General features: G+C 36.6%; 2 protein-coding genes across 2 annotated transcripts in view; both read left to right on the top strand.

Moving 5' to 3' along the window:
• LOC139982191 (uncharacterized) overlaps window positions 1–23,050 on the top strand; it is a 297,534-nt gene that overhangs the window by 90,233 nt on the left and 184,251 nt on the right. The gene's annotated exons all lie outside the window — the stretch shown is intronic.
• Window positions 1–23,050, top strand: part of LOC139982553 (uncharacterized) — a 139,997-nt gene that overhangs the window by 64,160 nt on the left and 52,787 nt on the right. The window contains exons 7-9 of the mRNA XM_071995446.1: window positions 1,129–1,205; window positions 6,777–6,841; window positions 11,425–11,544. Of these exons, the coding sequence (XP_071851547.1) occupies window positions 1,129–1,205; window positions 6,777–6,841; window positions 11,425–11,544 (262 nt within the window). The remainder of the gene's footprint in view (window positions 1–1,128; window positions 1,206–6,776; window positions 6,842–11,424; window positions 11,545–23,050) is intronic.

The raw sequence follows: 23,050 nt of genomic DNA, 5'->3' as shown, positions 1-23,050 counted from the left end.
CGCCCGCTTAGATAGTAATTCGCACCCCCCCCCCCTCGGGTTAGAAAATCATGGATACGCCCGGATATGTTACCGGTTAATCCAGAAAATGTCATTTCTTGCTCGCCAAACTCGACTTGCTGTAGTAAGGAATCTTAAAGACAATATATTAGTACAAGCACATGCTCCTCTTATGTTTTGAAGTAAACAAAATACAAACATGGCTGTCAAATAAGCTTTCCACAGAATACAGACTGGTTTCATAATTAGTGTCTCGGTACTTGGGTTAGTTGAGACGGACTGAAATACAGCTTGGCCTGATGATTCGCAATGTTGGAACCATCCATTTACCGTGTCAGGGGCGACTGAGCTGTGAAAGGAGGGTGCATTGCAATGTTGCTATGTCCTCGACCATCCTACCCATCTTTTTTAATTCTTCTTCCGTTTCAGTGCAACTTTTTGCAGGTTCTTCATCTCGCCATTTCGGTTGAATTTTTTTTTTTTTTTACCATATTAAACTATTTTGAGATTAAGAAAGAATATTTCCCCTATAAGTTTCATTAATTCTATAATTCATATTTAACAATTGAAGTCTAACATTTTGAGATATGTTAGTTCTCATTTAAAGTGAGACAGATTCTCGAAGACAAACTATAAAATCAACAAGAAAGTACCAAAAATAACATACCATATAAATCACGTGATCCGAGCATGCGGTTGTTACAAGGAACATGTATCACCCCGTCTGTGGTGTACAATGTTGTAATTTATACATGTTAAAACAACTTTAAATTAACTGTAAAGTTAAACATATAAACAATTTAGCCAAGTCTGATAATGTGGACGGCTGTACATCTAACAATTACTATCAGTCATATTCAATTTATTATACAGCAAAAACGCAGTACACTTTCATCATCTTTATCTACATTACTATGTTCATTCTATTTTCTATGGAATCTTTGAAACACAGACTTGTGATTATAATTCATTCTGATCAGATTGATCAATCAGATGTGATTAACTTCCTTGTTATTTGTTGTTTTCTTTGATTATCTTTATTTATTTGGTGAACAATTAACCTGACTAGGAGAACATTCCTCTACGTCTTCTAATCTAACACGATGATTACTCTACTTCTATCCATAGGTTTGTTTCATACGATCTGTCAGACACTATTCGGGATAGACTTATTCTAAAATCCCTGGAAGTTAGAGAAGTGAAAGGTATGGTCACAACGATGTCATGATAGTTTCTAACATTTATTGAACGGTTTTACCAACTATGTGAACGACTGTTGACTTGTAGATTGTTGTTGATTCATAAATGAGAGAATAATGAATCAGCAACACATGATTGCTATTTTATATGAAGGAGACACCCACAACAGAGTCTTGTAATGGTTAACAACGAACTGAATAATAGATATATACCAACACTCAATATTGTTAAGCTTGCTTGATCTACAATTTAAGTCATATTCCTTACATTTCGCTCTTTCGAGATCACTGCACTATAATATGTTTTGGTGGGTAGCATCACATCAAGTGATGCTTTCAATCTCTTTACCAAATGAAGTGGTATCATACACTTTGGGCAACTTAATTACACTGCGACAATGATTGTTTAAAGTTTTGTAGGGCTTTGATGTAATGATGTACTTTGCCCTTACAATGAAAGTACATGTTCCATTCCTCCTCGGAGTTTTTCAAACCCCCTCCCAGTGGCGGCGGAACCGGGGGGGCTTGGGGGGGCTCAGCCCCCCCAATAAAAAAGTTGAGGGGGCAAATGCTTGATTAGCCCCCCCAATATTTACCAAGGCTCCGAAACGTACATCTGCCCATTTTTCAATGCATACTTGTCGATCTGTCCGATGCACACGTATACTCTATAGGTGTAAAATGGACTGCTGGCGCCCTTTTCAGCTTTTCACTACTTTCTACTTATTCGCGATTTTTGACTATTTTATTGCGCTCTCATATACCTATTGACATTTGTCATATTCTGTCGGTGTATTTTCCGACAAAATGGCGACGACACCTATTTATTCTCCGTTTATCTGCAAATTAGCAAGGCCCCGGAAAGGGTCATTTCCTGCAATCTCGGGAGTATCTTTACTCAAAAATTTTCTGTACGCTCCGCGCCAACCTGTGGTGGCGCTCCGCTTAGATAGTGTCGAAAGCGCCCCTACAGACCATTCTTGCCCCCCCGACCAATACCCCTAGCCCCGCCACTGCCCTTACTACACTCAAAAACGTCTTTGTGAGTACACTACGAGTAATAGCTACTCTCTTAAAACACCATCGAATATACAAATTACAATGTTTTTACAGACTTTACGTGCAATCTGAGAAATTGCAGGCTTGAGACCCATATTTTAGGGCCAGGTATTCGCAGCATAAAACACTCGGGAAGTGCCGTTTCCGGCCATCTGGGGGTTTGAAAAAACCCAAAATTTTCTTGTGCGCTCCGCGCCAACCGATGGTGGCGCTCCGCTTAGATAGTCTCCACACATTAGCCCCCCCAATAATTTTTCCGTTCCGCCGCGCCTGCCCCCTCCCCCACCCCCGGCAAAGACACACAAACAAGCACACACACACAACCGCCAAAAACTATTCTTTCAATCTGAATTGCAGAATAAATCCGCGAATTCTAACTTAATTCTTGTCCAAGCTAACGAAAGCAAACAAAATGCTTGACACAGTCCTACGTTTAGTTACTTACACAAAGGTATATGTTAATTATTCGTACTACTACCAGGGATCCTATGTAACTCAGGATTAATGATATTTGACATTTTGGAGAAAGGTATAGGCCTTCCGCCTACCGTATTATGTGAGTTCTGGCCAGTGACCCCTTTATAAACCGCAGTCTCCGAATATATTTTAAAATAGCAACATCTGTATCAGCGGATATCACTGGCCGTGTACAATGACGAGACAAAACAGATTAAACGAGTAGAGTAAATAGACTAAAAATTAATTTAGCAAATGTATACATTTGTGACGCAATACCAATAAATTAGTTATTAAAATAAAAATATAGGCTGTGTTTTAAAAAACATAAGCGAAACAAGACAGAGAGCAAAAATGTAAAAGAACCGTTGGGACTGAATGTACCGTACTCGAAATATCATAATTGGTAACATTAGCTAAATGTTATAATATCAAAGACATAAATTTAAAACTAAGACACACGTATTGTGTTTTACAGGAACATGCGGAATAGTGAAATCCCGCATGAAATGTTGGAAGTAGGGTAAGGGGATGGGGCCTGTGGTCCTTCCCCAGACTTCAAATGGTACCTTCTGAGGTAGAGTTTAACATATATCTAAGCCTAAACGCAACATTGTGCTATTTTGTACTTGGAAATGCTGTGTTAGTTTGAAATACGTGGTGGTGGTGATGGAGGGGGGGGGGGGGTAGGGGAAACACCATCAACCCCTTGGTTGGCGCTTGAAAAGTATAAACGAACACTAGCATTAATGCATGATTTGCTTTGAAAAAATAATAGTATCAACATTATGTCGGTAATGATATTGAGGAAAGTATTAAAAACAAACGTGAATTTAGAACAATATTTAATTCATGTTTATACTTCTATAGAGGAAATGAAACACGTATGTATACAAGGGTATACAGTTATTGACTGTTCCAGAACGAGCCCCTATTTCGTTTGTTTCCCACAGTAATCACATCAACCAAGCAGAAACTAGGTTAAATTATCAGTAGACATTTAATTACATATTTTCCTTATGATATGAACATATTTTGTAGATCGCAAAGTGAAGAGTCAACGCATAGTGAGTGTAATATAATACTGTTTAGTGATCGTTGCTTACACTAACGCTGTATTTATATATAGGAAATTGAATTTCACTATTATAAATTGAGTAAGTGACCTCATAGACATACAAACGGGGTGTGGGGTGTCACACCACGCCCCCAGATAAATTCAAAACTCGGTCTCAAATTAATGCCAGGTCGTTTGACAAATTATAGACAAATTCAGCGTGGTCGTACACTACCAAAGAAAAATATCTTATTTACATGTTGGACTGTAAATCTGCATACATATTAAAATGTGCATAAAATAGGCCTGATTTATTATCTGATGAGTATTAGTTTCATTTTCAAGCCATGAATATACATACTGTTTATCGACTCGGTACAGTTTTACATTATTACATATACGGTATTACTGAGGTAACGATGTATATGAAAATATTAAATATTTTGGAGTAAGGCAGCTTACTGTGTTTCTTCAATGATCTTGTAAGTGGAAGTTAAGAGAGGGATTCATAGTTTAGATAGCATTCAATTTGTAGTATTCATCGGTCGACGCGTAAATACAAGAAAAGTTCAGTAATGTTTTCTAAATGAACTGTATGGTCCACCATTGTCTCCAGGCGTCTACAATAATTGTTAGACGTTATTGCACTCATTGTAGTCGTTAAAGAGAGTTAAAAGAAACAAATGCATTACTCTGCAGAAACATATAAAGATGAGCAATCGAGCGCAAAAGGTTAGGTTTAAATATTTCACGCCGCGCTTCTTGCGTATGTGCTATTTTCTCGTTGGTTGTTATCGTTTCTTTTTTCATTTTTTTTTTGGGGGGGGGGAGGGGGAGGTTGATTTGACTAAGGAGCTGCTGTACAGGTCCGTGTTACTGTATTGTTATATACTTTGTGTTTTGGGAATGTTCTTACTCATTAATTAAAAGTAATGCTCAAAAGAAAGATTTCATGCTTCGCTTAGATCAAGTAAACTGCCATGGATGCACCTATGCTGCGGGTTATGTAAGTCTATGATGAAAAAGAAGTTATCGTGGTTATTCAAATTATACGTGTTTTTCTTGAGTTTAGTGGAAATGAACATTTGTCATATCGTTACCAGTATTGATACTGAATCATAACCAAAAAGTAGAGACTTGCATTTAGTTATAGCAGGTGGGTAGATCTGGACCGGTAAAACCGCCGGTCATTAATAGAATGCGCACTGCAACTATGTTATCTTTGTAAGATATGATGCAATATCCTCGGCTTGCAATCAAATTTCGCAATCTGAAAATGTAAACAAACAGAAAGAAAAGGATTTTACAATCATTGGCGGCGATCATGGGGATGGGGGATATCCCCAAATATTTTAGGTGGGGATATTGTATATAATATCCCCCAATATTTGGTGGGATAGTTTTTTTGTGGCTATAAATATAAAATAATGCGTGAGTTTATTTATCCAAATCATATTTTGCGATGGTTAAAACTTCACCCAACACATGCTGCATGAGGTAAATAACACTTCGTGGTCGTTTCTGTGACCTGTGACGGTATATCAAGTTGCCACTCATGATTATCATCATATATAATGTATGTGCATCTCTTGTGTATGAGTGTAAGTACGTACAATCATATATGATCCACATCGATATGGGTTCACTGTGTTACCATTTGGCCTGTTCCCTACAAGATTTCTAACCGCAGGCGCGTACCTCCACATGTCAATCATCACCGAAATCGGGATTTGGAATATATTTAATGAGCTAAATCGATGTTATGTCGATTTAAATAGGTATATGTCAATATGAGTTGCTAGAAACTGGTATAAGTCCAGGAAAATTGACTTCTACCGATTTCATTCGACATATACCGATTTAAATTGACATGTACCAATTTATTTTACATATCATTGATTTAACTTAGTATATGTCGATTTAAATCGGCATATATCGATTTAAAATGGTATAGGTCGAAATAAATTGGTATATGTCGATTTAAATTGACACATATACGATTTAATTCGACATAACATCGAATTAAACTGGTATATATCGACTTAAATGGACATATACCAATTTATTTTACTTATCATCGATTTAAGTTGGTATATGTCGATTTAATTAAATCGATGATGTGTCGAATTAAACTTGTGATGTCGATTTAACTCGATGATATGTATAATTAAACTGGTATATGTCGATTTAAATCGGTAGAAGTCAATTTAAGCTGCTAGAAACTGGTATAAGTGGAAGGAAGTTGGTATATGACGATTTAAATAAGTATATGTCGATTCACCACGATTTGCGACTGATGGCCTGTCATAATTGTACACCTGATATATTTTCAGGACATCGGAAATGTGATTATGACGATGCTCTGTCTAGTCGTGTAGCTCCATAATTTAATTCAATAAAGTAATTCCAAATACATTGTGCCTTTTTTTCTATTTTCAATATGTAAATAAGTGGCTTTCATGGTCAGTGATGATTTCACTGATTTTGAGTGTTCTCTGATTTGTTCATCTTCTCATGGGTTATTATTCTTCTTTGCATCGATCACTCAATTTTTATGATTCGGTTTCTTGTTTTAGTTCAAGATTCGTTCCCATTTTAGTTGTTTCAAATGTTTCATGCAGGATAAGTGTAAACCTGATTTGTTATATTAATGAGTTGATACTAATTGGAACCTGATTGGCTGTATAAATAGGAGGATAACGGTTGTAAGCTGATCAGGTATAAAACCGAGATGATCATGGTAATACGCTGATGAAATTGATGGGAATTCTTACTGAGTTACAAAGGTTGTAAAATGATCAGCTATCATAATGAGATGATAATGATATTAAACTGATAAGATATTAATTAAGGAACCAACTAAATTGATTACTCAGCTGATGTGAAGATATCATCGAGAGCCAACATAATCAGGTTAGTTTAATGTTGATGATTTCAATCCAGACTTATAAAGATTAAGTATGCACTGGTACTTTAATTTAGTCTCTTTTATTTTATTCATACAGTTTGGAACGATCACTTATCTTTTCCTTATTTTCGTTTTCTGAATCTGTGGACCGGTGAATGGGAGGTAAGAGATAATTCACCACAATGGCAGATATTGCTGCTAATACACGTGCATCTTCTGTATTTTCATTCACACTAATTATCAATATTGTAATAACATTTGTAGGTTAAATGTAATGGATTACTGTTGGCATTACAACCTTTAATAAACATCATATATGTTGCCATTATGGTAACGGATAAGGGGGAGCTAGGGCGACTTGGGTTATAGTCTTTATGAAATTCAACATGTTTAATACAACACGACTTCCAGATCCCTTCCTCTGTCTTCTATTGCATAACTGCGGTCCGATGTATTTCCTTCTGATCCTGAATGTAGCCCCGTGTTTCTATCATTACTCAAACAACTATTTTATAATTAAACAATTCTCCTCAAGTATTTATTAATGACAATGAAAAATATTCAATTAGATTAATGTTTAAGGATCAAAATAAATCCTACCGTGTTTTTTTTTCCACACTTCTCCATAACGTCCTATGAAAACTGTTATATTATTACATGTTGATGACGTAAATTTTTTTTTTTTCAAATCCTAAAACTCATTTCTTGAAAGTTGCACTGCATGCAAATATACAGTAATAAGTTAAGGATACTCGATTATATTATTTTAAGTTGTTAGAGATACAACGTTATAATTCGCAACATTAAAAAAAAAAACGGAATTCAAATCGCTGTGTCAGAAAGAATGAGAAACTTGAGGGATGTTATCTGCGAAAGAGAACAGATAATATGGGGTGTTGAAAGCATTGTTTGCCTGAATGCCATTCAGCACTCACAACACTGAGATATATACTGACACACCTGTATCACTTCCATATCAGTGACACCGTTGATATTACAAGTATATTAACAACTGGCCTATATAGCTACACCTCATGTTTCTTTTTATATCTTGTACATTATGTTGATGTATATATATATATATATATATATGCCGTGTTTAATTTTGGGTGGATTGTGAATGTACATACTATGAGAATCAAGCTTGGATTCTGATAAAATCGTTGAATGTCATGAACAATGTCAGTTTTTTTTTTTATGTTCAGTTGATTTTGGAGAAAATGTTAACCATAGCACATACAACAGTTGTCGCAGTCGCATAACAGTCCTTTTAACCGACCTTGTAGCTTACTGTAGCTGTCCCCGATATCTGCCCCTGTAAACTTACCCCTGTAACCGCCCCTTCATATCTGTCCTCGTATATATGCCCCAGTATTTCTACCTCAGTGTAACTGCCCCGTATAGCTGCCTCTTTTCACAGGTGTCCTCGTATAGCTGCCACTTATATCTTCCCTCTAAATTTTCGTCCCCGTATACCTGCCCCGCTTAGCTGCCCCGTAAAGCAGTGTGATATGATAAACAATAACTTTGCAATGACACAGGCTGTCCTGAATGACCATTGACCTCAACAACATGCTTCTCGTACTAAATGTGAATGATGCACCAACATATTAAATATGATATCTGTCCTTGTTGAAGTATTGTGTAAACATGGGTCTCACATTTTGACCACGGTAAACTCATACGACCAATAACCTCCGTCCACAACATAAGGCTTCTTGTACTCAATGTGGTATAATAACATACCTAATATGCGAACTGTCTAAACGTCATTTACGATATTGTATTTAGGAAGGTATGTTAATGTAGAGCGACAGGTAAGAAGGGAGTGAAGTAAATGTTTGGCACTTTTTGACTTAAAAATGACCTTCGACCTCCACCAAAAGCAACAATAGGCTCCTTAATTTTAAATGGGACCAGGTTTCCACAGTTTGACCTCTGATGACCCCAACTGACCGTTGACCTCCACCAAAAACAATAGGCTACCTTAACTCGATGTTATACACTTTCATACTAGGTGCGAGGTCTGCCCTAGCTTCCAATATTGAGATATCATGTTTACAAAGTTTTCATAATTTGACCTCTGGTGAACCCAAATGACCTTTTGCCTTCATTAACAACAATAGGCTTCCTTAGCTCTATGATATACACCTTCACTACGTATGAGGTCTGCCCAAGCTTCCAATATTGAGATATCTATTTTACAAGATTTTCACAATTTGACTTCTGATGACCCGAGGTGACTTGTGACTTACACTAGAAATTATAGGCTCCCTTAACTCTTTGTTATACACCTTCATAACAAGTAAGAGGTTTGCCCAAACTTCCCTCTTGAGATATTGTGTTTACAAGGTTTCCACAATTTGACCTCTGGTGAACCCAAAAGCTATTTACATGAACCAAAAACAATGCTTCTTGTACTTAATGTGGTTTTTCTTAACACTAAATATGAACTCTGTTCCAACAGTCGTTCTTAATATATCGTGTTTTCCAACTAGGGGTCACAAACGCACACCCCACCCGTATGACGGGCTATCAGTCTCAAATCGTGGGAGATCGACTTATACCGATTTAAATATACATATACCAGTTTCATTCGACTTATACCAGTTTCCAGCAGCTGAAATTGACTTCTACCGATTTAAATCGACATATACCAGTTTCATTATACATATCATCAATTTAAATCGACATATACCAGTTTCATACTACATATCATCGATTTAAATCGACATATACTAATTTAAATCGATGATAAGTAAAATAAATCGGTATATGTCAATCTAAATCGATGATATGTCAAATTAAACTGGTATATGTCGATGAAATCGATGATATGTAGAATGAAACTGGTATATGTCAATTTACATCGACATATACCAGTTTAATTCGACTTGTACCATTTTATAAATTGACATATACCAGTTTCATTCTACATATCATCGATTTAAATCGACATATACCAGTTTAATTCATCATATCATCGATTTAAATCGACATATACCAATTTAAATCGATGATAAGTAAAATAAATCGGTATATGTCGATTTAAATCGATGATATGTCGAATTAAACTGGTATATGTCGATTTAAATCGGTAGAAGTCAATTTCAGCTGCTGGAATGTGGTATAAGTCGAAGGAAACTGGTATATGTAGATTTAAATCGGTATAAGTCGATCTCCTATGATTTGAGACTGATGGCCCGCCATACACCCGCACGCTCCCACATATACACCATCATGAATGCGTAGGTTACGAATAACACTGAAACCAATAATCACGCTTACTATGTATTTTTTTTGAGGGGGGGGGGATGTCATATACACTCCATAAATTAATTTAATTTATATTAAGGTGTAATTATGTCCAGTTAATTCAATCCCTTTACAAATAAGCAAACTAAAATCTACTGAGATGAATTCATTTCACTTTAGAAATGCGTTTCATGCAAAACATAAGATGGAAACCATTCTTCTTGTGTGCATTTAGAGAGATTCCTTCGGTTTTTGATCTACATGCGACGTTGTTAATCGTTCTTAGCAATTGTCAGATTTGAAATTGTCTCAGAATACACGTACAGAAATGTAAGAAAACATGTTTTTGCGAAATATTAGATAAATGCTAGATGAATAATATAAATTACATTATTTATAAATAGTAACCAAAGAATATATGAACTATGACAATTTGAAGAGCCCCTCCCCCCCCCCCCCCCGCAAGCCCCCACCGCAATTTTCGTGAACGAAAGCGGGACGCAAACTTTTGGGCAATTGTAGAACACACATCTTGTATACATATGATATTATATTGGATCCTAATAGTGGCGCCATGGTAGGGAAGGAATACTGGAGCATTTTCTCTAAGTAAGTCCCCCATTCATTCACAGATTGACTGCGGTAAAGCAGGGCTTATTTATTCTCGGTTACGTCTATTTTTTTGGTAGTTGGAAGTATAAGGCTAACAATAAACTACACCGGGTTAAAAATTGCAATCAATTGAATATGAAATTGGAACCTAACAAATATACGGTATTTCTCTGCTAGGTTAAAATACCTACACTAGAAAGCAGGATCTGGAACCGCTTGAGCTGATATATAATGTCATTTTGCTCCAAAATTGAAAAAAATTCTAAACTATGCAAAAATCTAAAAGTGTTAAAACGTATAAAGATCCTGCTTTCCTAGCCAGGAACGAGGTACATTACTAATTATCATCCAAGTTGCTCCCCTGCATATTTTTGTTGATCAGTCAATCACTGCAATTCGGTGTCGAAGTTGTCCAGCATCTTTTTAAAAGTGGTGAAAGTTCGAGCAACATTATATGGCATTACAGTTTATTCGCAACTTTGAATTTCAAGAAAAAAAATATGTATCAATAAAGATTCAGTCCTTGTGAACCACCTTTTCGTATATTTCGCCCCCAAACCAAAGAAAGTTGTAAAACCTTCCTCAACTTGGACACTTACTGAACGAACGTTACTAAAAAGTTCCTCCCCGCTCCCCCTTCCTCCAATTCGTAACAGAAAGCGGAGTCTATATAGTTCTACGAAAAGTCAAATCAATGCGAGCGTTAATTAAATTAAGGTCCCTGAATCATACAATATGGGAGGGGAGGTGGATTAAGAGTCCACCTCATCTAACCCCCCCCCCCCCCCTCCTCCACAGCTTTCATCTTCGGGTAATTATGTGAAGTTGTGGAAGTTTGTTCTATATTCATTTAAAGACGCTTCTATTTTCATTTCCAGATTCAATATTACATCAGTTTACGACTTCTGCATTCGAAAACTGTGTATATAAGGGGAACTGATAGAAACCGACTCCAGCGGTCTACGATACGGCACCTTGAAGTTGCATCAACATGCAACGTAAGTCATTTAAACTATCAGCACAACTAAACAAATATCGCTACTTCAAGTTTACTAGAAAAAAAGATTATTTATTAGTGTAACCTGTTTTCAGTTTCAACGGTAACGTTATTGTTTTCTATTTTACATCTTATGTAGGATGTTATTTGTTAGTGAGTAAATCAGAAAATGAATATATATATATATATATATATATATATATATATATATATATATATATATATATATATATATACATATACATATACATATATAAAACGTATATACAAATGTTACAGTATTCGAACGCATTCATTCGACCGTCGTTGAATATAACAAGTGCCTAGTTAAAGCTAATTCATTGCTACTAACTGAATTACATGGAATATATGTCGCACGGAGATATCAAACCATGTAGATTTAAATGTAAATAGTTGGAATATGCAAACATTCACAACTTTAAAAAGACTCTCTAGTTTATCATAACACTTTTATTAGGTAAGTTTACACCTTCCAACTTTTAACTTGTTCTAACGTTCCTTATGTTAATGTTGTGTTTATTAAACAAAACAAATCTGCAGAACTAACGGTTAAATTAGACATAATATATAATTCCAATTTCCATTTATCAGATCACAAGTCGTACTTTACGAAATCATAACAAATTGAATAATAGAAACCCCAACTCTATCACCAGAGATAACAAGCCATAATATGTTACTATTATGTTATGAGGTTAATAAATAAAAACATTAAATGCTAAATATAGTAATAACTTCTATAATGTTACCAATCCCATCATTTAGTCCTAAATCATGCGTTACTAATCCAGCGAATGACAACTTTCCTATTATATTGAAGTTTATGGATCAAAGTTTCACTCCGGAACAACTACAACGCCCCTTTCCTCTCCCCGTTACCCCACTTCAGTCATGTTCCACCATAGAATGCAGGTCTTAACAGAGATACATGGAGGATAATAACGCCTCTACAACATCAACCTTCACTTTATCCCAAACATTTATCCGCCACATGTATACCGCACTACATCAATGCGTGATCATCATATGAATTCGTGACACATGCTAATATCGGTATCTAAATCATTTAATTTAGAAGAAAATCAATACGGCTTTGATATTTTTGACGAAAGTCTATATTCAAATTTGTGACATCACTATTACATATCAATCTGATTTATAGAGGTAAATGTGCGTTCTTTCTTGATATCACATATGGTGTTACATTTATATTTTCTGATTATAAACAGACTGATGCGAAAAAATGTAATATCATATATTATGATATGTAATGTCCTATATTGAACAAAGTGTCTAGGGTACATTTTCAGAAGTACAGTGGTATGAACGGCCTAGAATGGCGAGAGGGGGGGGGGGGGATTACTGGCTGGATCCACATATTTGCTTTATCCTCAAAGAAATTGATAGAACAAAGAAACTTTGAAATCATTAATTAGCTAATCACAAGCGAAAAATAGTGCTTTTACATACAATAAATTGTCTTCCTCTATATCCATTAATGTCATGGACCTAATTAAAAGCCTCAAGTGAAAGGAATTAGAAAGTAACGTTATATTATAATATCTACAGACAGAACCAATACTTAACAAATTATACTCAGAGAGATCGTAACTTGCTAAGAAGAAAAAAATGCAAGGAATGAAGAATTTAAACCATTTATCGAAATCATTCATGTTAATATCAAACCACGAACACGGGTGGGTCAAAAAAAAAACCTCCAAAACGAAGAACGAAGAAGGTAGAGTTGGAAATCTCCAAAACGATGACCTCCAAAACGAAGACCCGGAAAACGAAGACTTTCTCTAATGTCTTTCTACGGCACACTACATATTTTCACAACGCCATAGCATGATTTACTTCCGGGTCTTCGTTTTTCGGATCTTCTTTTTAGAGATTGGCATAATAGGGCAACCTTCAAGATTAAGACCCAGAAGCGAAGACTTTCTCAATTATCTTACTTTGGTATTCCGATAGCGTTAACATTTACTGATCGTCTTTGTAGATGTAATAATATGCGTGACATCCAAATACACCATCGATTTACTTAGAATGTCTCTCTTTATGAGAGTTCTACTAAATAATATACATTAATATGAATTTTCATCCCCCAGACTTTTGTTTTTAGGTAAGCGTATTATCATGTTTAATATACATTGTTGACATGTTAGCAACGCTCAATGCAAAACATTGCTCGATACTCACATACACCCTTGATTTATTCAGAATGTCCCTTTGCCTTGTTTGGGTCTTCCTCTTCGAAATTGGCCGAAAACGCAAACTTTCCCAAATTTTATTTCTTTGGTATGATGATGGCGTTGCCACGCCCTTGTATGCATTGTTCATACATACTGCAAAGCATCGTCATACGCTCTCAATACAATACACTTTGAGAAGGTAAATATGCTATAAAATAAACTAAATTAGATTTACATGAAATAAACTAACACATAATTCATAAAACACACTAAAATAAAATAGAATGATTTTATCTCCAGAATATATTTGCTTCGTGTTTGGATAGAGATTAAATGTTTATGTCGGTATTGCATATACATATACCATTAGAATGGACGGTATTAGTCGTGCATACGTATACACAACACATTGACACCAAAATAAAACATAGGAATGTCCATGAATTTACACTGATCGTAAAAAGTTGGTCAGATTAAAAAAGCATTCCTAAATTCGCAGCAGGGAAGAGTGGGTGTTTATTACAATTTTCTACATAATGCTCAACATATCCAACTTTATTAAAAAGTAAACGAAAGTCAAATGACTTAATGATTCCTTGGCAATGAATATGAAAATGGACTTGAAAAACATCCTATATTGCTCACAATTGGGTGTGGTCCGCATAAGATATATAATCGATGCCATGAGCAGTAATGATATCACCGAAAGGAGCTACATACATCGCTAATAAAGATTTTCCAAGTACCGAACCTTGTGGTAACCCTTCAAATAATGTACGCGGGTCCGACAAAACTCCCACTATGTCGACAGATTGAATACGTCCTCGTTGATAGGATTCGAACCATTTCAATGAAGTACAGACATGTACCATAGCGGGATTGCAAGCGTTCAAGTATAGTAACATGATCTATGGTATCAAACGCAGCTGAAAAATTGAGTACGACCAGTACAGCTTCATGGTGTTGATCGACAGCTCGTAAGAGATCATTCTGGATTCGTAACATTGCAGTCTCAGTGCTGTAAATTTATGATATGCCAATTGTTTTGGAGCATGGAGACCGGTGTGCTGAAGATATTCATTAAGCTGTGCTGCAACAGCTCGCTCTATTGTTTTAACAATGAATTTAAGGTTGGATATTGTTGTGGTTTTGTGTTTTGTGGTATAGTTGCAGACGAAAGGGAGTGATCGATGATGCTTGTAATATGAGGTAGTAAAGGATCCAAACATGATTTGAAGAGTTTATTTTGAATTGGGTCCAAAGCACATGACGAGGTGGTATATTGGGTTGTAAGTTTTCGAACGTAATCAATATCAATATTATCAAATGATGTAAGAGTGCTATCACCAGCGTCAAAAAGATCAACAGAAATAATTTGGGGTGCAATGTTGTCAAGTTTGTCACGGAGGTCTCGAACCTTTTTGTTAAAGAAAGTAGCGAAATCATTTGCTAGCGTTTTCTCCGAGTCATGACCTGGTAAAATACGTGCTTGACTAGGTCTGCACATTCGATATATAAGTCCAAACAATTGCCGTTGCACTTTTCAATTCATCTTGGTGATATCTACATTTGGCTTTCTTGAGCATTTCACGATAGAACTTGTACTGGTCGAGGTACAGTTGCTTGTGTATCACCAACCCAGATTTGATCATGTTCCTCTCTAATCTTCTCCTCTGCTGTTTAACTCGTTCATCACAATACCATGACGCATGTGTTCGAAGAGTGATTTTGCGTTGTTTTAGAGGAGCGTGGGTATCGAGCAAACGCGAAGACCGGATTCATATCGTTCAACAAGGTTTGATGCTGAGCCTAATTATAGAGGCAAATTGGCGATGCCTGCTTTGAAAACACCAACATTAATTCTTCGAAGTTTACGAGAGCAGTTTTACAGGAGGTGGTCGCGATATATTAAAGGCACACATGACTACCATGTGATCAGGGCCCTATTTCATAAAGATTACTTACGAATCTTCTTAAATAATTCTTCGTAAGTCACTTAAGAAGTTTAAACAAGAAATAGTTCGTATCTTACGAACGATTAATCTTCTTAAGTTACGAACGATTATTTAAGAATTTATTAAAAGTTTGTATCTTTTATAACTTTGAAAGACGCTGAATTTGACCTTTGACCTGTAGCACCAACTTTGTCTGAAACTTTTTCTCGTAAACGCGCATTCTTGCTCACAAAAGCAAAAAAGGAAATGGTTAGTAAATGACGAAAGCTCTCCTTCTTTGCAGTTTCTTATCCAAAAATAATGAAATACCCGATAATACTGTTCACGGGTAGTTTTGTTCTTATTAAATACCATCAAAAAAGTGTTTTTTTTTTTTGTAGAGCAGAAAGTTGTACTAAAAATGCTCGAGTGAAGCATCCATACGGTAAGTGTTTGTAGACTATGCCTACTGTAGTGTTACTGTTAGACTATGTCTACTGAAGTGTTAGGGCTACATATTAATTATAATACTAGAGGCTACGCATAGGGTCGTTGTACTTACGGTAACAAATTGGCTGGGCCTAATGTTAGTTAGGCTTGGGCCTACGTAATGCTGCGCACCACTGACGAAATGAATACCGTAATCTCAACTTGACAGTTGACACTCGTGATCTCTAAATTAGTCTTGAAGTGGAAATGTTCAAACCACCTCGACTTCACAACGAGAACAAAATATAGGATGAGTGAATCGTAATTACATACAGGCCCTAGGCTAACTCAGTAACTGTTGTTAGAGTTGACTAGACTAGGCCTAATGAGGTAACCAATGTTGGACGATCAGTTTAGTAGAAAAAAGGAACAGGACACTGTTCCTTTAACACTCAAGTCCCTATCCAGGACCCTATAGGAGAGGAAAAAACTGAAGACACAAACACTCAGACCCGATTACAATGCTTAAAGTGCTTGTCCCAAGCATTCTGAAACCTATTCACACTACTTGCAAGTACAACTTTCTGAGGAAAACCGTTTGAACAACAAGTTTGAACAATTTGGCTAGACTAGGCCTATTAGTTAGCATCCGTAAGTTAGGCTAGGCTAATTCTTTTACTGTTTATATATATATGATATTTTGTGCACCCAGATTTTTTTGTCGGAGATCTTAGCTCCCTCTCGAAGATCTTAACCCCCCCCCCGGTGTCGGAGACCTTAGCCCCTGTGTCGGGGAAATCATGGCGCCACCCCAGTTTTAACATTAACATAGATATATGAGGAACGAAAATGTACGGAACTTAGAATGTTGTTATCTTTTTTTTCAGGAGCACAATGGTTTAGGGACTTTCTGAAGAGAAACCCGATTGTAGTGGAGAGAGTTGGGGACACTCTGGGGAAAAGAAAGAGCTATGTTTACAGTCGAGCGACTAAACAAAAGCGAAAAAAAAATGGTTCGAAAAAAAGGTGTATATCAGTTCCGAGGCGGTGGAAAAGTGGGAGGACATTCTAAATGATGGTAGTCGCATTTTCAACTGTGACAAAAAAAGGGTTTCCACTGGCAGGAAGCAAGGAGAAAGTGTTGGCCCCAAGGGAGAGACAAAGAACATCTACCAGTTGAACAACACGGACAAAAGGTAAATCATCGTCATGGCCTGTATGAACGCTACAGGGTTTTTCTTGGAGCCTATGTTAATCTTCCCGAACAGCCGCTTCTGTTACGACCGCCTGTAGGGTGCTCCAGAGGAATGGTGTGTAGGACAATCCTCGAACGACTGGATTAACACAATAGCTTTTCATGAATGGATCGCCAATTTGTTTTGAACGAGCTTTAAGAGAGAGGACATCACCTTTCCTATCATCCTTATAGTTGAAAGCATAGCTCTCACATCACCCTCGAGACTGCAAACTTCTATGCTGAAAACAAATCATCCTATATTGCCTGCCTGCCCATTCATCGCATAAACTTCAGCCGTGCGATCTGAGTCTCTTCAGAAGTATAATAACTGTAATAACTCAAGCATTCCACATTGCCACACTCTACGTTTATTTGAGTCTTATATGGGAAGAGAGGAATTGCCCTTTAATATCTTTTGCCGTGAATGCTATTGTAAAAGTCAGTTCATATTCATTATAATTGAACAGTTTTAAAATTCACTTTAAAATTTCTATTCCAGTATCCTATATAAATTTTAATGTTCTTGCCAAATAAAACATGTAGAAAATAATAGATTTCCTTAAAAAAAAAATCTGACAGAGGCGGCGGGGGAAGCACCGACAGGGGAAAAAAAGTTTATAGGAAGGTAAAAAATGTTTAGATATCTTTATGTAGGGAAATCTATCTATATTCAATTTTGTGACATCACGGCTGTATTGCTGGGACATGTGGGTTCGCAGATATCCTTACAAATACTGGGGTGTTTACACTATCACAATCAACAAAATACAACAAGACGCTGTCAAAGTTAGTGAACAATTATTTTACACTACACGGCTTATTGCACTAACTTTAACATCCACCTACTTAACACCAAAACAATGAATTAACTTATAATTAGATATTTAATATTATTTTCCCGTTACATTATACTGCACCCTCTTGTTTCAGCTTACTATCCCTTTGCAACGTTTAAACCATAATGTTCATACTATCCGCAGTTCAAAGTGGGTAAAAACGTCGCGTGTATACTCCAGGCAGGGTCCACCAGTATATATATGGGGCCACGGTCAGGTATGCTCCTGGTAGTTCGTCGGGCCAGTCAAGAATCCCGGATTAGCTCGTTTGTCATAGTAATGCTTTTGCTTTGCCTGTGATTTCTCTAATTCACTTTTCGCAAGCTTGCACGTTTCCTGGAGACGCTCCTTTAAGTCAAGTACATATTGATAAGTATTTTGGGTTTCGATTTCGTTTATCTCATATGTCCACAGTTCTCGCAATATTTGCATGGGACCCTTGACAGTTCGCCCATAGAGAAGCTCAAATGGGGAAAATCTGGTACTACCCTGTGGCGCTTCTCGATATGCGAAGAGAAGTGGCTCAATATACCTTTCCCAATCTCTTGGCCTTTCAGCACACATTTTCTTAAGCATTGCTTTGAGGGTTGCATTAAATCGCTCAACAAGGCCGTTACATTTAGGGTTGTAAGGAGTAGTAGTTATTTGTTTCATTGATAATAATCTGCTTACTTCTTTCACGACTTGCGCGGTGAATTGGGTTCCTTGATCTGTCAGAATTGAGAAACCCTAATCTCGAAAATATTTTAAGTAGTTGTTCAGCCACGCTTTCTGACCCTATTGTTTTCATTGGGACTGCTTCTGGATAACGTGTCGCATAGTCCACAACAACTAGAATGTATCTGTGACCACGTTCTGAAGCGGGATAAATCGGACCTACAATATCGACTGCGATTCTTTAAAAAGGTACTTCAATGATAGGAATTACACCTAATGGGACTCTATTAACTCTTCCTTTAGGCATTGTACGCTGACAGATATAGCAAGACTGACAAAATCTTTTCACATCGGATTGTAATCAAGGCCAAAAGAAATTTTGACATGATGCGGTCTGCAGTTTTTTGCGACCCTAAATGTCCAGCTAAAATTGACTCGTGAACAATGCTGATCACATCATGTATAAATTTAGAAGGTACAACAACTTGGGAAGTTACATTACCCGTGGCTCCTGCTTTTCGGAATTCTCTAAGAATAACCTCATTCTTTACTATGTATCTGGAAAAGCTACCATTTTTATAGTCTAATGACATACCTAATTTTGTACGAATTTTCGACAATGTTGGATCGGTTTGCTATTGTTTTTTTTAGAACATCTGGAGTTACGATACCCGGTAGAGGATCCTTAACTCTTAGAGGCTTAAATGCTTTACCTTTCTAAACTGACTTTGCGTTTCAACTGCATTAACAGTTTTGTTTCGTTTTCAGTCTGTTGACTGGACATGGCTATTGCGTTCTCAATCACTCGATATGGCGGGTTCTCTAAAAATTCAACCATTTCATTTAGAGGGGTTGCTACGGTTTTAAGAATTTCATTTGCAGCGGTTTTCACATTTTGAGGTTTCCATTTTAGATCAGGTTGCCATGGTAGTTTGGCTCCTGGAATATTACCTTTTAGTACGTCACATGTGGGATTTTCTACTCAGGCTACAGATGTAGTGCAAACAAAATATCGACAGTCGATATATATCGTAGCCACTGGGACATAACGAATGGTTTGGTCAGCTAATACGCATGGAATATACTCTCCCGTGAATACTTCTTTTGGAACAAGGTGTCGCTTCACAACGACGCCATTACAGCCAGTATCGCGCAGAACCATACTTTTTCTTTTACACACAAACCCTTCAGCAGTCGGCATAGTTGATTTGATCTCTTTACTAATTGCACTTATAATGGGAATATGGTGACCACACTTGAATTCAAATTTATCGTTTTGCATAACACCACCGACTGGGTCAGAGACTTTAGTGAATGACACAACTGTAAGGTAGTCTTGATTTGTCGACAGGTTATCAATCGATTCATTGGGCTCTTGAGGGTCCTGGTCAGAATTATAGTTCAGGTCCCGATTTGAACGGTCATTTTGCGAGCACGAGTCTTCATCTACGTTACAACTTTCTCTAACTATATCGACTAACATTGCCATAGTTGGAACAAAGACTTCGGGCTAACCTACACTGCTTCCAAAAATGACCTGGTTTCCTACAGTAATAACAAACATTCCTCGTTTGAACAGGATTATCTTTTCTGTTGGGATTATCTCGTTTTACTGCGTCCAATCTCGGTGTAAGTATACTACTCTTTGTGTTATCGATATTTGACATTCTACCCAACCACCATGTGCCTCTAAGTACTCATCTGATATTTCCATTGCAGCCTGGAGATCTTTAGATTTTCTTTCTTTTACAAATTTGGCTAATTCCTTCGGCACATGTTGTAAAAATTGGACTAATATTAAATGATCCCTAAGCGCATTGAAATCATGTTTGGCCACAGAGGTATCTATCCATGTATCCAAATAATGCGTCAGCTTTAATAATACCTGGAATCTTAAAATCAAATATTTTTTGAAGGTTACATGTTGCCGAAGTCAAATTACTTAAGTGTAGTAGTAGTTTTTTAAAGAACACTCTTGCTCTTATCTATGAATTTCGTAGTTTCTCCTTTTTCTATTTCTTGTCATATATTAAATGATAGATTTGCGATAATAAAATCGCATTTTAAAATAGCAATACAATCCTTAATATTCCTAGACTCATTCGCAAAGAAAATAAGTATTCAGCGTCAAAGCCGCTCCTATTTGCTCCTTGAAAATTTTCAAATCCATTCGCATCGGACCATTTCGTGTTCCAAGGCTAAGCGTATACCGATGGCTGCTGACAACATACTTTTACAGAGCGACAAATTAGAAATAAAAAAATCAAATCTACAATTAAAAAATATAAAATAAATGAAAGCTAACTTTCATTGCTAGAGGCCTAAGTCAAACTCCCTATTGAGAACAACCCGATGAGACCGCTGCAAACTATTTCGGAGGTCCCGTGGGATGTTAATGTACACTTAATTAAAGTAAGGGAATCTTGGTTTAATGCAATTTTAACCGTATATTACATCTCCACAGATTATAGGTGAATGTTAACGCTATCGGAATACCAAAGTAAGATACTTAAGAAAGTTTTTGTTTTCCGGGATTTCGTTTTGGAGGTTGCCCTATTATGCCAATCTCTAAAAGGAAGACACGAAAAACGAAGACTCGGAAGTAAATTAACCCATGGCGTTGTGATTATATGTTGTGTGCCGTAGAAAGACATTTGAGAAAGTCTTTGTTTTCCGGGACTTCGTTTTGGAGGTTGCCCTATTATGCCAATCTCTAAAAAGAAGATCCGAAAACGAAGACCTGGAAGTAAATCATGCTATGGCGTTGTGAATATATGTAGTGTGCCGTAGAAAGACATTAGAGAAAGTCTTCGTTTTCCCGGTTTCGTTTTTGGAGGCATTCTTTTTGGAGATTTCCAACTCTTCCTTTTTGACCCGCTCTTCTACTGCTGCAATATTTTGGGTGGCACAACTAGTAAAATAACACATGTATGGTCGACTGTTGAATCTCATATTCTGGGAAACCTTGAATTTCATTTGACCTTTGCTATTCTCAAGTTAGATCTTATCCAGAATTTTCGAGAACAGGAAACAACTCCCGAGTGCTTGTAAAGGTGGATTTCAATTAGTAAATTTGAACAAATGATCCTTTCTTAACTCATACTAGGCTAGTACGACACTTCAGCTAGACCTACATATATCAACTGTCATGTTTTAGCTCAAGTTTATTCCGGCGTTGGATCATGAGCATTGCTACAATAATCATATGATAAGCCTATGAAAGGAATATTAGGCCTCAGCGATACGTGGAAATTTTGCGTTGACAGTTGAGAGATAGTCTGTTTCTCTCCGTACCATGTTCACCATCTGGAGAATGTTGCAGTATCTTCTTATTTAGTAAGTCAGTACTGTAGCTGTGGGAAACTCACGCCAAACAAACAGGGAAGTACAAAAGTGTTGCATAAAGCGGTTTCAAATGTTTCGCTAGTTTGTTTCGATGCGTAATTGAGACTTGACCAAGTCGTGACTATTCGCCACAAGAAAAATACCCTCTGATAAATTGGTCAGTTGATAAATTTTGGTCAAAGTCGATCTGTTTTCAGGAATGGAGGTTCATAGTTACCGATACAACCCCTCCATAAAGGCACACATATTTGATAAGGAACAAATACATACACAAATTGGCCAAACAATTTACTTCCTTTTATGGTTATATCCCAGTCCCCGTACTGTAGTGTATCAAAGTAGTATCGAAAAGGCGCCCTCGATTTGAAAGAATAGTACCTTATGTCAATATGATTCAATGTTCACTAAGACCGAAATGGGACAATTTCAACCACTCCATCTCTCAAAATGTTGATTACTCTATTTCAAAAGTTAGCTTTTATTCCTAAAGTTTCGATTATTTTCTGTGAATTTCGACCATTTTATCCAAAAGCTGAAACTATTTTCTTCTTCAACATTATCTTTAAATTGCCATCATATATTGACTCAATAATTCATGCCATTCCTCTGAATAGAGCTGAACTACTTTATCAAATGTAGTTCATGTTTCTTGATTACAATGGTACCATTAAAAAAAAATAAAACGAATGTTTGAGAGAGGACTTGACGTATACAAACTCTTTAATTCATTTTACATTGCGGCAAAATTACGACTTAAGATTTCGAAACTTGGGCTTATGAGGTTGGCCTATGTAAAAAAAAAAATCCTTTGATTTTCTGGCTCTCTGTTTGAAAATGCAAAGATCCAGATGGA

This window comes from Apostichopus japonicus, chromosome 16 (assembly GCF_037975245.1).
Source record: "Apostichopus japonicus isolate 1M-3 chromosome 16, ASM3797524v1, whole genome shotgun sequence".
NCBI classification, from domain to species: domain Eukaryota; kingdom Metazoa; phylum Echinodermata; class Holothuroidea; order Aspidochirotida; family Stichopodidae; genus Apostichopus; species Apostichopus japonicus.
This window is presented reverse-complemented; position numbering and strand designations above follow the sequence as displayed.